This window comes from Oreochromis aureus, linkage group 1, assembly GCF_013358895.1.
Source record: "Oreochromis aureus strain Israel breed Guangdong linkage group 1, ZZ_aureus, whole genome shotgun sequence".
Taxonomy (NCBI): Eukaryota; Metazoa; Chordata; class Actinopteri; order Cichliformes; family Cichlidae; genus Oreochromis; species Oreochromis aureus.
This window is the reverse complement of record NC_052942.1, coordinates 30,184,946-30,197,295: the sequence shown is the minus strand read 5'-3', so window position 1 is coordinate 30,197,295 and position 12,350 is coordinate 30,184,946. Positions and strand designations below refer to the sequence as shown.

The 12,350-nt window shown below is 37.4% G+C and overlaps 1 protein-coding gene and 2 non-coding genes across 7 annotated transcripts in view; all 3 read right to left on the bottom strand.

Moving 5' to 3' along the window:
* Window positions 1-12,350, bottom strand: part of trpm7 (transient receptor potential cation channel, subfamily M, member 7) — a 107,095-nt gene that overhangs the window by 77,046 nt on the left and 17,699 nt on the right. For all 5 annotated transcript variants that reach the window (XR_005613096.1, XM_039612309.1, XM_039612320.1 and 2 more), the window contains exons 3-7: window positions 11,650-11,688; window positions 7,765-7,972; window positions 7,304-7,517; window positions 3,154-3,278; window positions 2,741-2,912 (exon numbers count right to left, since the gene is read on the bottom strand). Coding sequence is in view for 4 of the 5 variants with exons in the window: in XM_039612309.1 (XP_039468243.1) it covers window positions 2,741-2,912; window positions 3,154-3,278; window positions 7,304-7,517; window positions 7,765-7,972; window positions 11,650-11,688 (758 nt within the window). In the remaining variant the exon portion in view is untranslated. The remainder of the gene's footprint in view (window positions 1-2,740; window positions 2,913-3,153; window positions 3,279-7,303; window positions 7,518-7,764; window positions 7,973-11,649; window positions 11,689-12,350) is intronic.
* On the bottom strand, window positions 225-334 carry LOC120440930. Its single transcript, XR_005613637.1, has one exon. It is a non-coding gene; the product is annotated as a U6 spliceosomal RNA (small nuclear RNA).
* Window positions 800-903, bottom strand: LOC120440990. The gene has a single exon (XR_005613696.1). It is a non-coding gene; the product is annotated as a U6 spliceosomal RNA (small nuclear RNA).

The following is a 12,350-nucleotide window of genomic DNA, read 5'->3' as shown; positions in this document are numbered from 1 at the left end:
CATAAAAGGGGCAGAGCCCAAACCACTCTCAGGCCACAGAGTCAACTCGCACCCGAGGCCAAGTCCCCAACCCCAGCCTAGCAGCGGACAACTGTGTCAATGTCGGGGAGGAAAGAAAACAAAATAGACCCAGCATCTAACTGCTGAATCAGCTCCAGGTTGACCCATACTCTGTCAACGCGTTCATGCAATAGCTGGAAGCCAGAAAAGCACGGCAAAAAGAGAAAAATGTGGAACGCTTCACGAATTTGCGTGTCATCCTTCTTGCGCAGGGGCCATGCTAATCTTCTCTGTATCGTATCCAATTTAGCGTGCTGCTTGTTGCGAAGCAAGCACGCTTACCATCAGGCGGGACTTGCTATATATCAGCCTGCTGGAACACGCCGCACCTTGTCGCGGTGTCCGCTGCATAGCTGCAGGCTCTCTTAACCAAGGCATTTAAATATGCATTTATACATTTGGAATTGAGACATTTACTCCTGCTGAACTTGACACAAGAAAGATCAACACCAACTGCTGACAAATTCTTGTCAAATTACTCAAAAGCCCCTTAAGAACAAATACAGCATAAAAGGGGCGGAGCCCAAACCACTCTCAGGCCACAGAGTCAACTCGTGCACCGAGGCCAAGTCCCCAACCCCAGCCTAGCAGCGGACAACTGTGTCAATGTCGGGAGGAAAGAAAACAAAATAGACCCAGCATCTAACTGCTGAATCAGCTCCAGGTTGACCCATACTCTGTCAACGCGCGTCATGCAATAGCTGGAAGCCAGAAAAGCACGGCAAAAGTGCTCATAGAGAAAAATGTGGAACGCTTCACGAATTTGCGTGTCATCCTTGCGCAGGGGTCATGCTAATCTTCTCTGTATCGTATCCAATTTAGCGTACGCGCTTGTCGAAGCACTCTCCACTAAGATATTTAAATACCCTCACAGGATAATATTTATGTTGTGTGAATGCACGATAGTTTCCTGGTCTAAAATGCTCCGCTTTTAATTTGTCAAATTTTAATTTTTTTATCGATATATGTAGATGACAGGTACTGAATCATTTGTTAGATGGTTTCATTTTCTGTGTAAGGTTTACTGGGGCATGATCACTGATAATTGGATTAATTTGTTGGGTTTTTTTACAGTTCATAATTATGTGTTAAAAAGACATCATTGCCTGAATAGGAATTCACAGACTAGAGGGGGAAAAAACCCTACAAAGGCCAATCCCCTTGTGAAATGGACAGTGTAATCAAAGATTGCCTCAACGAAAACCAATCATTAAAACGTTTTTATCCATGTACATTTTAATGTTTGTTTAGTGTTGGAGCTCATCTGTCTGTCTAATGATGAATATATTATTTTGTCAAAGTTACCACTTATGAAAAATAGAGAAGTTTGTGAGTGAAGAAAAAAAAAAATCTATAACACTAGATAAATAAATCCAATAGACATAATTATTATCATTAATATTGTTGTGAGACTACAGACAGATGTGTGTGTATACACGTGTGCTGAATTATGTTTGTGTAATCATACCATTTATGATAACACAGACAGAAGAAAAAACAGATGATAAATATGGCATAAAAAATGAACAGAAAACCAAAACCCAAATAATTAAACAAAAAGGGACACTATGGTGCTTTAGCTCTCAAGCCATTTCAAAATTTTGAAAATTGCTACGGCGTGGGGAGATGCAGCAAATGATTGGTAAAATACCCTGTGAGTGAAAAGGAAGTGATTCAGATTTGGGTTGTGGAACTAGAAAAGTAATTAGGTCACATTTTTGTTACAGTAGAGTTTTCATCAATTATATCTTTTCTGTGATTTATATGGCTTCTTTGATGTACTGTTTTTAGTTTTTTCCTTCAATTACTTTGCATGGAAACTGGTCATTGAGTCCACTGTCCATCCCTTTAAGCCATCTGCCTTGGCATATTGTATATGTTCATTACGTTTATAATGTCCAAACTTGGTGACATTCGGTGTAGGATGTTATGTTACTTTTTTTTTTTTTTTTTTTTTTTAAAATTTCCACTTTACACAGTGAGATCTGATGATACTGACAGTGGGGTTTTTTTTTGTAGTTTTAGTCTCGTCACCATGAAATTCATCTGTTCTACGTTCTTGTATGCTGGAAACGACCAGGGTGTCCCTATTGCTGCTTGTTTTCAAGTCCAGAATATAGTTTCTTTCATTTTACTTTCAGCTATGATAATGTTCAGTTGGGTGGTGAGAGTAAAGGTTTGTAGTGTATTACTATCATCTTTGACCAGTGCTTCTTTCTGGCCCTAGTTAAACTCCAGACTATCGCTTTATGCTTGAAACTCATTATGCAGGATTTCTATTAAAGAGTCTGTTTAAAATGCAGATAGTGTTGGTTTTATGGATAAGAGCAAAGTCTGAATCTGGTAAAGATTCAGGAGTGTTTAGTGATTTATGTCAGTCTTTTTAGAGGTTCGTGAACCAGCCCTGGTTTTCTTTTCTTGTGTTTGCTGTTAATGGTAGAAGAAGCAATTGATTTCTTAATATATTTACAGTGCAATGTTGAGTCTTGTGTCAATCTCACAAGTGTGGCATTCATGGACACATCACACAGTCTGCACCAGCACCAGAACACCACACATTCAGCTGCAATGGGACTTATGTATGTTGATATCTGTTTGTGTGTGTGAGTGTATGCGTGCTCTTTTGTTGCAGCACTAAGCATGTACTTTTTACATTAATGACCAAAACAAACTTTCTTACTGGCATGTATTTTCTGGAGGTTGATATGCTTCTCCAGTTCCCGCCGCAATTTGACTTCAGCGCCATACTTTCCCACTGTCCCATCATCCACAAGGAGGAAATGTGAATGCAGGCTGTTGAGAACGTTTAGTTTGCTGAGAGGATTCAGTAGTGTCTGATACGGAGCAATAATCTGCAGTGTGGAAAGGAGCAGCCATTAACAGCAAGAAAAGTACAGGGAAAAAAGGATACCACACACACACACACACACACACACACACACACACACACACATCTTTTTTATTTATTTATTATATATATATATATATATATATATATATATCTATATATATCTATCTCTTTATATGCACACATAAATGACAAGTTCTGTGGCGCATTAACATTCAGGTTAGTCACAATAAGCTGCATCTTACGTCTCTGCCGATGAGATCGTTCCTGTTTTCAATCACTCCCCAGGGTGCAATCCCGATAGTGCAAATTTTCTTTGATGATCTTGAACAGTGTTCTTTGAGAGCATCTCCCACATGTTTTGCTACACCTTCAGAAACAAATTTCAAAAAAAATAAGCTTTTATTCTTTCTTAAAAAAAGGTTTCCAGTGCTAAATATTCCTTATTAATATTAGAAATAAAACTGTCGGCCCAAGTCACATATCTCAGCATAATCTTTCACTATTAAAAATTTATTTTATAGATATATTTAATCAATGTTGTGAAAAGAAATGGACAACCTCCATCTGACTTTCAGACACTAAAAACATTGGATGGGTTTAACTATAATACTTCAGATTCCTTCATGTATCCCATCATATCAGCAGATTTGTGAAAGATGGCTGAAGGATGCTCAAAATCTACCTACTAACAGTCTATATTTAAAGTAATCTCGACAATAAGGTTGGGTGATATGTAAAATGTTTCCAACCGACATTCATCAGTCCAATAAATGACGATAGGCGATATATTCGCCTGACTTTTTCGTGACATTTTGATGGGCAGAGCAATGTAATCATGCACAGATTTATTTGCGCATTAATAACACAGAAGAAGTCCAAACATGGAGGAACTAGTTGCAGCTGAGTTTTAGTAGATACTTCACTTCTTTATTTTAGATTTTAACTTTTAACATTTGAAGTGGTTGTCGGCACAATCCGCCACACTTTTCAGTCACACTTTCTTAGTTTTTCTGATGTTAGTTTGTCATACTTAAATGATATGTGAACATCTTTTGCACATGTTTTCATATGATATTTAACATCAGTTTGTTTTAAGTGTTTTTCTTCTTCACTGTCTGTATAACGTTTAATGTTGATAATGCAAAATGCTGCACAGTAAAGCAGCATGATTCATTATTGATGAATGTAATAAGTGGTTTAAAATGCCTTTGTTACTAATTTTGGTCATTTTCTATTAAACAGTTCTCAAATTTAACTTAACACTTCAGTGTTTCTTAGTTTTAGACTAGTCGTAGATTACTGTGCTTTTCTATACAGGCATGCTTTTACTCCACTGCCAGTGTATTTGGGATCATTCTGAAAATCCGAAGCCATTGCCAATCAGATGCTTTCCAGATGTTATTGCACAGTGAATCAAAATCTGACTACTTTTCTGGGTTCATCATTCCATCAATTTTTACAAGATCTCCAACACTGAAATGCAGCCCAAAACCTCCACTGTTTTACAGACGGCTATAGACATTCACGTTTGTACCTCTCTCATGACTTCCTCTATGTGTATTCATCACAATTTGAACCAAACATTTCTAATTCAGCACTCTATAAGGCCTGTTGCCAGTGATTTTCAGTTTGCATACCTCAGCCAGTTCTCTCTGTTTCCACTCCTTTAAAAATGGCTTCTTGACAGCCACCCTTCCAACTGAGAAAAACTCCAGCGAGGCTTCAGTGAACAGTAGATGGCTCAACTGAAAGGCTGGATGAATCTCTCAGGTCCTGTCAGGTCTTTGCTGAATTTTTTTTTTCTATTTCTTAAAAGACTTGATCTGCTACAGGAGATTTTTTTAAGACCTGCTATTTCTTTTGTCCTCCATTTGTCCTATCTTCTCAATTTTTTTTAAGGACACTGCACACAATGTCAAGACATGCCAAGGTGTTGGCTAATATTTCTTTGAGAACTACCTTGTTGGTGCAAAAACACAATTCTATGCCCATCAAACTGTTATCTTTGGCATTTTTCATAGATTCACCTAAAGAAATAAGAGAAAATTAAGCGTTTTAAAGAGCCTAAATCTACAATTTGAATTTGTTTGGTTAATATTGGTTCTTTGTTTATTTGTCTGTTGTGTGCAGACACAACACTGGTCCGTCACCTTTTTTAATACTTGAATGATTCATAGGTCAGATTTAATTGGCTTAACAAATCTGTTTGGGGTTGTGTGAGAAAGGGCAACTGGCATAAAAATCTGCCAAATCATAAATGCAGAGCTACCCATTGTGGTGACCCCTTGGAAATAGGGGAGCAGCGGATGTAGTTTTATTAAGTGATAAGTGTACCATTAGTTTATGTTTTTCAATTTTCTCTCATTCTTAGACAAAATAACAACCCATGTTCCTCTCTTGATCTCTATTCATTAAAGTACATGCATTGCTGTCAGTTAGCAAAGTCCAAAAAAAAAAAAAAAAAAAAAAAAAAATAGGCAAAACACCAGAGTGTTAATGACCAAAATGCCACTGATGGGGCCAGCTCACAACAAGTACATTAGCCCTGGAGTTGTTTGTGAACCACAATCCTCACTTGATGGATCCTATGAATTCAGCAGTAATTTGTGAGCCGGGAGGCCATCCCAACTGGCCAAAGTACCAGAGATGGATTAAAAGTAATCACTGGTCTGAGTAATTGACCCTGTGAGTAATGATTTAAACACTATGATCAGACCACAGCATCTTAATGCCATACTGTGGCTGCAAACACACATCAGCCACGACTCACAACCAAATGACACGGTTAGAGAATTTCTGCTACATCAGCGAATCACCATTAACGGGCTGTTTATTTGTGTAGGGTAGATAAAAGGCATTTTTCTTTGGAAGACTCTTCAGTGTTTGTTAATATATAGAAATTATCATAATTCTTATTATTAGAATTAAAATGAACAATAATAATAATAATAATAATGATAATACTAATTTATCATGTTTATTCAGTTATATTAATAAGTGTATTTTTCATTATACCAAGAATCCGCTGACTCAACAAGGAAATTTTACATTTTATTAGGTTTGTTGTAAAAAATCAAATTTCAGTCCAAAATGCAAACATTAATTAATTAAGAGGGCAGTTTCCACATATACAAAACTTTTCTAGATGTATATGTAACATGTGAGACTGCAAATGTTTGACAGCCAGCTCAGACATGAGCAAAGACTGTGTGATGACCGATGTCTCCTGTGCGAGAATAGTACAGGTAACCGTCCAGTGAATTCACACCAAGTAATGTCATATATCCTGCCTCTTTCATGCTCCACCCAGGGATCACCCTTGCCCAAACCAAAGCAGAGTATTTCTAGTAGTAGACCATCTATTGTGTGCTATATGCGAAAAAGATCATCTTCCACCCAATCAAACATTGCTGGCAATTCATTTGAAAACAAAAAGGATTTCAACAACAGATATCTTCCTATTGGTCAAATAATTGATGGGTGTTACCTTCATGAGAAGCTACATCAAATACATTCCAGGACTGCCAATCATTTTCTAGCAGCACCAAAAACAAACTACCTATGAAGTTCTGTCACCACTTTGAACTTGCCAAACCTAATGGAGGCAGCTATGCTTTCAGCATTATGATCAACTTTTGGTTTTATTTCTAACACATTTTGTCTAATCACAACAGCATTCAGTAATGGTTTCAGTGGTTCCATCCACCAGTAGCAAAACTAATGAAGCCTCCTGTCTCATTAAAACATAAAGATGATACCACAATGGTCAGTCACTGCTGAGAATATGAGGCCTATTAAGAGCTATTCCTCTTGTTCTTGTGCTGAGGGAATAAAGATCTATTTGTGAAAACCACATGAAAATGCTCAGCCTGAGACTTTCAGTATAAAAACAAAGCTATAATGATTTAATATCCTTGAAGTGCAACTTGTTCAAAATTTATTGAGGCCAGTAACACTGAAAAGGTAGAGTGCACTCAGTGTACTGTGGCTGATAAAGTTAATCTACAGATAACGCAGTTTCTTCCCGCTGAGCACATGTTGGACAGGGCTTGCTTTCCACTATGACTGAACAACCTGTTAAACATGAATCTGCAGCTTTTGTAAAAGAAGAGTTTGATCATTAACAGTCTGATTTATATAACTGTTAGGTTTCTTTTGGAGAAACTGATTTAAATACTTTTGAATATACATGTAAATGTACATGGTGAGAATCTGTACATAAAAGTGTAAATTTCCAACATTTTCCCTAATTTCTACAAAAATAAAAAAATGCCTTTCCTCATTTAAAAATCAATCTGAATTGCACAACCTTTTTAAAATGATACATTATGCAGGAGAATTTTGTCCTTTCCACATTATTTCAAAAAGAACAATGTTTCTCTGATTATTTACCTGTGTTAACACCACCGGTGAGAATCCAGGCCCCGGTGGTGACAGCAGCTTTGATGAGGCCCTTGCCGACCACCTGCTTAATGCGGGGGTGCAGATCAAAGTTCTGAACTCCTCCATGGACAGAAATGAGGATCTTGGGAAGCTCCATGTGCCACTCCTTTAGCATCAGCCGTAAAATGCTGTCTGGCCTCGAGTCATGGGACAAACGTACATACTGTCCACAGTTTCACAAACACAAGAAAAACATGTTAGCGTAACACACAACGAAGAAAGGATAGGTCACGACACACAATAAATTTGTGTTTAGATGGAAGAAACTTGCCTTTAAATGTTATACAGAGTGAAGTGCCACAGAAAAATAAGCTAACCCCCCCCCCCCCGAACCCCAACACAGTTTCTATATTAATGTTAAATGTTAAAAATATATAAACATGACACAGCAAAGAGGATTAGCCCCTCACCTTGGCTCTGTATGAGTGAGACCCTCCCTGGAAGTTGATGACACCATAGGCATCAGTGGGTCTGGCCTCTGTGTGTTTTTCCACTGACCACTCCTCCAGCTCCGGCATAGGCACATTGGAGCTTTCACCCAACTTCACATCCGAGTACTTGGTGGCCAAACTGGCTGTGAAGCCAGCATGTTGCCGCACCAGCCGCCCACAGCAGCACCTTAAAACAAACAAACAAACAAACAAACAAACAAAAAAAGATGAATTTTTCAAATGTTTGCACAGTTTAGATTATTATTAGCCATAATACAATTTTGAAGAAATAAAAAGAATAACAGGAAACCAATAATAACAATTACAACAAGAGTTTTCAAAAGCAGAACAATAATATAGAGAAACAAACACAGTACAAGGAACAGGAATCCATGCCACACCTGATAAATATTCCTCAAGTGTTTTTCAGAAAACACTGCACTCTTCAACTGAATATTATGTTGAACTATGAATGTGAGCCTATTATTTTTTTCATTATTTTCTATAAACACACATTGCGACAATGTTGGCTCCTCAAAATAAACATTGCTGTGGTTTCAAATCATGCCAGCCAAGTATAAGTAGCCACTATAAATCAAAAGTTGAGGCTTTAGATTAGGTTTTTTTTCCCTAAGATTTCCCAACATCTGTATGTGTATGAGACACAACACTGTCATGTCAGGTGCACAGCTCTGGCTGTGAGTATAGACGCCCTGTCCACCTGCAGAGCAAACGTCCTGTTTGCAATAGGCAGCCAATCAAAAGCTGCACAAAAGGCAGAGAAGCTAAAGCGGCACATCATCATTAACAAAAAAATGTTTGTCATGTGCATAGGATCCCTTGTTCAACATAACATCTTCCCCCAATAGGCCAGAAGATGAGATTATTATTCATATTTTTATATATATTTTTTAAACAAGCCCCCCCAAAAAATGCCAATTTAATTACAGAACGTACTCCAGCTAGATTATTATATACAATTTATATAACAAAGCTTCAAAAATAGCAGTAATGGAGAATAGTAGTGGAGTGCATGCTATGCTAGATATAGCAATTTATCAGTTAGTTTTCATTTTAACAACTTCTTAAATTAGTTGTGCTATCACTGTGCAAAACAAACCAGCGGTGAATGGGAGCAGTTAAAACCCATTCCTTAAGATTATAATAACCTTTAATGTAGTACTTCTAGTGACATTTTAATCAGGAAAAAAAACCCTACTCATTAGTGAGGGTTCATTTAACCTAATCTGCTTCACAGTTGAATTAGTTGGTGGAAACATCGTCACAGGTCTAAAAATGACCCCAGGCTATTGGACCATTGATATGTCAAACCCTGCATTAATAGCAATGGCATTCAGGTGTACAAAGAATTCTCAGGTACTACTCAGCCGCCTGGGACATGTACTGTATATTTAGACTTAGTCAATCAGTGCAATATTGCATGTGTTTTTTGTCATCTGTATGTTTAAGACCCTTTTGCAATAAAGTAAAGGTGCAGGTATTTGAAATGACTGTACAATTTATTGGGCTTAGTTTTGCCTTGTTTTAGTGTTCTCTGGTTATAATTCTAGCACACAACCTTCACGATCTTTTAAAGCCCAAGTTCACCCGTCCTAACAACCTGTGGCAGAAGCTAAGACAATGGAGACCGTTTTAAATAAATAAGAGGAGTAAAACAAATTCAGCAAAACAAATTGTCTTTTTCATTTACAAGATCGACACCTGGAAGTACTAAGTCTGGCTCTGTCTACCTGTGACATAAAAAGAGAAGTAGGTACCTGTATTTCCTCTTTTGCAGCAATATGGGATATTGCTTATATGGGGGTATAGTGCAAATGTACTCAATATCATTACATAATCTTAAAAATATATACAAAATAAAACACAATCACTGAAATCCAGTTGTTCCCATAACGGCTCTTTAAGCTGCTACTTAAAGAGGGTACAACATCTTGGCCCCATTGCCGAAAGGTTGCTACCTGGATGAGAATCTGGTTTTGTTTTTCAAAGCCATACCCTTACACATGTAATTCTTTATACTTGGTAATAACAACTTCATGATACTGATGTACACCATTCTTTTTACAGCTGAAATCTTAATTATAATTACTGTGTTATAATTCTAGCTCCAGCAAAATCAGTCAACTTGGGTTGATATTCTGTCTTTCTCCATTAAAATGAAACTACCAAAAAATAGGGACTGTTCATTTCTTTGTAAGTGAGCAAACTTACTTAGCAGGGTATTAAATTGATTAAATAATTACAATTAATGAATTGTAATTAATTAATTAAAATTAATTAGTTGTATTTCATTCTCACAAAGCAGCTCTATAAGTAACAAGACAAGTCAAAGTCATGCCCAGCTAACACAAAGTTATTGTTACTATCATTCATTATTTATTCATTACTATCAAGACTTGAACTTCCAGTTCATGGTCAAAGGTGTAATAACTGGCACTTGCTTTGGGGCACTAAGCTTAATCTATCTGGGAAACATGTGGGTGGAGTACAGCATTGCTTATGAACATCTCCTCATTCTGTCATACAAGTACAATGGCCACAGTGAACAAATCAGTCCGCTGTCAAGGTAACTCGTTTAAAGTGACACTGAAAATAAGCTTGGGTTAGATTTTGGTCACACCCGTTTCAAAATATTACACCCTTCTCACTAAAACACCATCTAGACGAACCCTGAAATTATTAACTGATGGACTAATGTTAGGATAAACTTAAATGGCTCTCACATGTCCTTTTCCGCAGGAGAATTTCTTATGCTTCAGCTCTTAAATCGCAGTATTATTGACCCACGAGACAAAAAAAAAAAAAAAAAATCAATCACTGTCTATGAAAGGTACATATACATATTATTCTTATAACTTAACTATTTGAGTTATCGGAAATTATGACCATTCCACTACACAAAAAAAAAAAAAAAAAAAAAAAAAAAAAGACATCAGCTAATTTTATTGTGCTGACATATGCACACAGATCCTGACAGTTTCAGCTGTGTAACGCCAGGATCATCTACTCATTATTGTGGGTATACGTTTGTTTGTTTTTTGCATTTCCATGACTTATTGTATCTATAACATCAGTTCGCACTGCAGTGTTCAGTACTTTGTGAGATAAGCAGATGCTGAGTTTATTTTGGAACGCAGTTGCCCATTTGTTTAGACAGGGAGTTCAAAATAACTGCCTGGAGAGCTGCAGAGTGGCATGGCTTGGCTTCTAGAAACATTTTAATATTCTCCACAAGATGTGTGCCTAACATTGCCAGACAGGATTCTCTGGCAGGGACAAAGATGATCTAATTCACAGCTTCTTTACTTCTTTCTCCATTTCCATCCTTTGTCTATCTCCGTCTCGTGTCAGCCAGATGTTGAGACCGGTCTCCCTTAAGGCTTCTGCCTGGGTGTGTAACTGCAACAGTATTGTGATTGTGATACTTCAAACTCTGAGGCAGCAAGCTACTAAAACATATACACAATTGAAATACTGGACACACTTGGTAAAAGTGTGTCGAAGATATGAACCATCTACAGCCTAAATCATTTATCTATACATCAATGATGACAGATTTTTCAAAAAACAAAAAAGCCTAATTGTTTATCATTATTGAGTCTGAGCTTTGTTTTCTGTCTTCCTCTACTAGCCTTAGGGGAGAATATGCATCCTAACACATAAAGCCTGGAATTTAATTGTTTCCTGGTAAAGGTTGTTGTTTAGTGGAATTTCAAAGGAATTGCAAAGAATTTACCTCTGGGGTTTTTCTGATGTAAAGCAGCTGGTTAGGCATGGATTCTGCCAGGCTAACCCTGTCAGATAACAGAGAATGAGTCGAACAACAAGCAAACAAATACTCACCTGACCAGCTGCTGGCAAATCTGGCATCCTGGAAGGCATCTGAAAGGAATGCCACAACAACTCAGTCAGTGTGAGTATAAATAAAAACAGAATAGATAAATGTGAAGAGCATTTCCGACCATACACGACCGTTCTAAAACAAGACTAATGTGAAGTTTGATTTCGCCAAGTGTGAAGGAAGTTCTCAGCAGAGAAAGTTCTTTAAGGACATTAAGGAAGGTTAACTGTCTCCTGGGCAGACAGCCCGGTTAAGTTGGCCTTTAACCAAGAGACAGTTATGAAACCTTCCAAAGGGACTCACTTTGATCACAGTCACATGCCACACTTTGACCTAATGTTAAATGAGCCTGTGTTCACTAACACCTCTGAATCATTTAGCAGAAGCCGCACGTACAGCAGTTAACAGAGAATAACCAGTTCGCAAATAATTGATGTAAAAGAAAACACAGGAAAACAAGTCACCCACCATTATTGTGAGTTTACAAGAAGAAAGGAAGACATCCAAGGACTGTTTAACCATAAATATAAGCTGCTGGTGGGAACTTTAAAAAAAAAAAAAAAAAATCACCTTTTCCTTGCCTGTTTCTCTGCAAATGGATGAGTATTTATAGCAACTACTGCCCCTTTAACAGAGCTGTTTGATGTTTCTCATGCACACAGCACACAGTGGATAAGTGGCCTTCATGACACGCAAAGCCAAG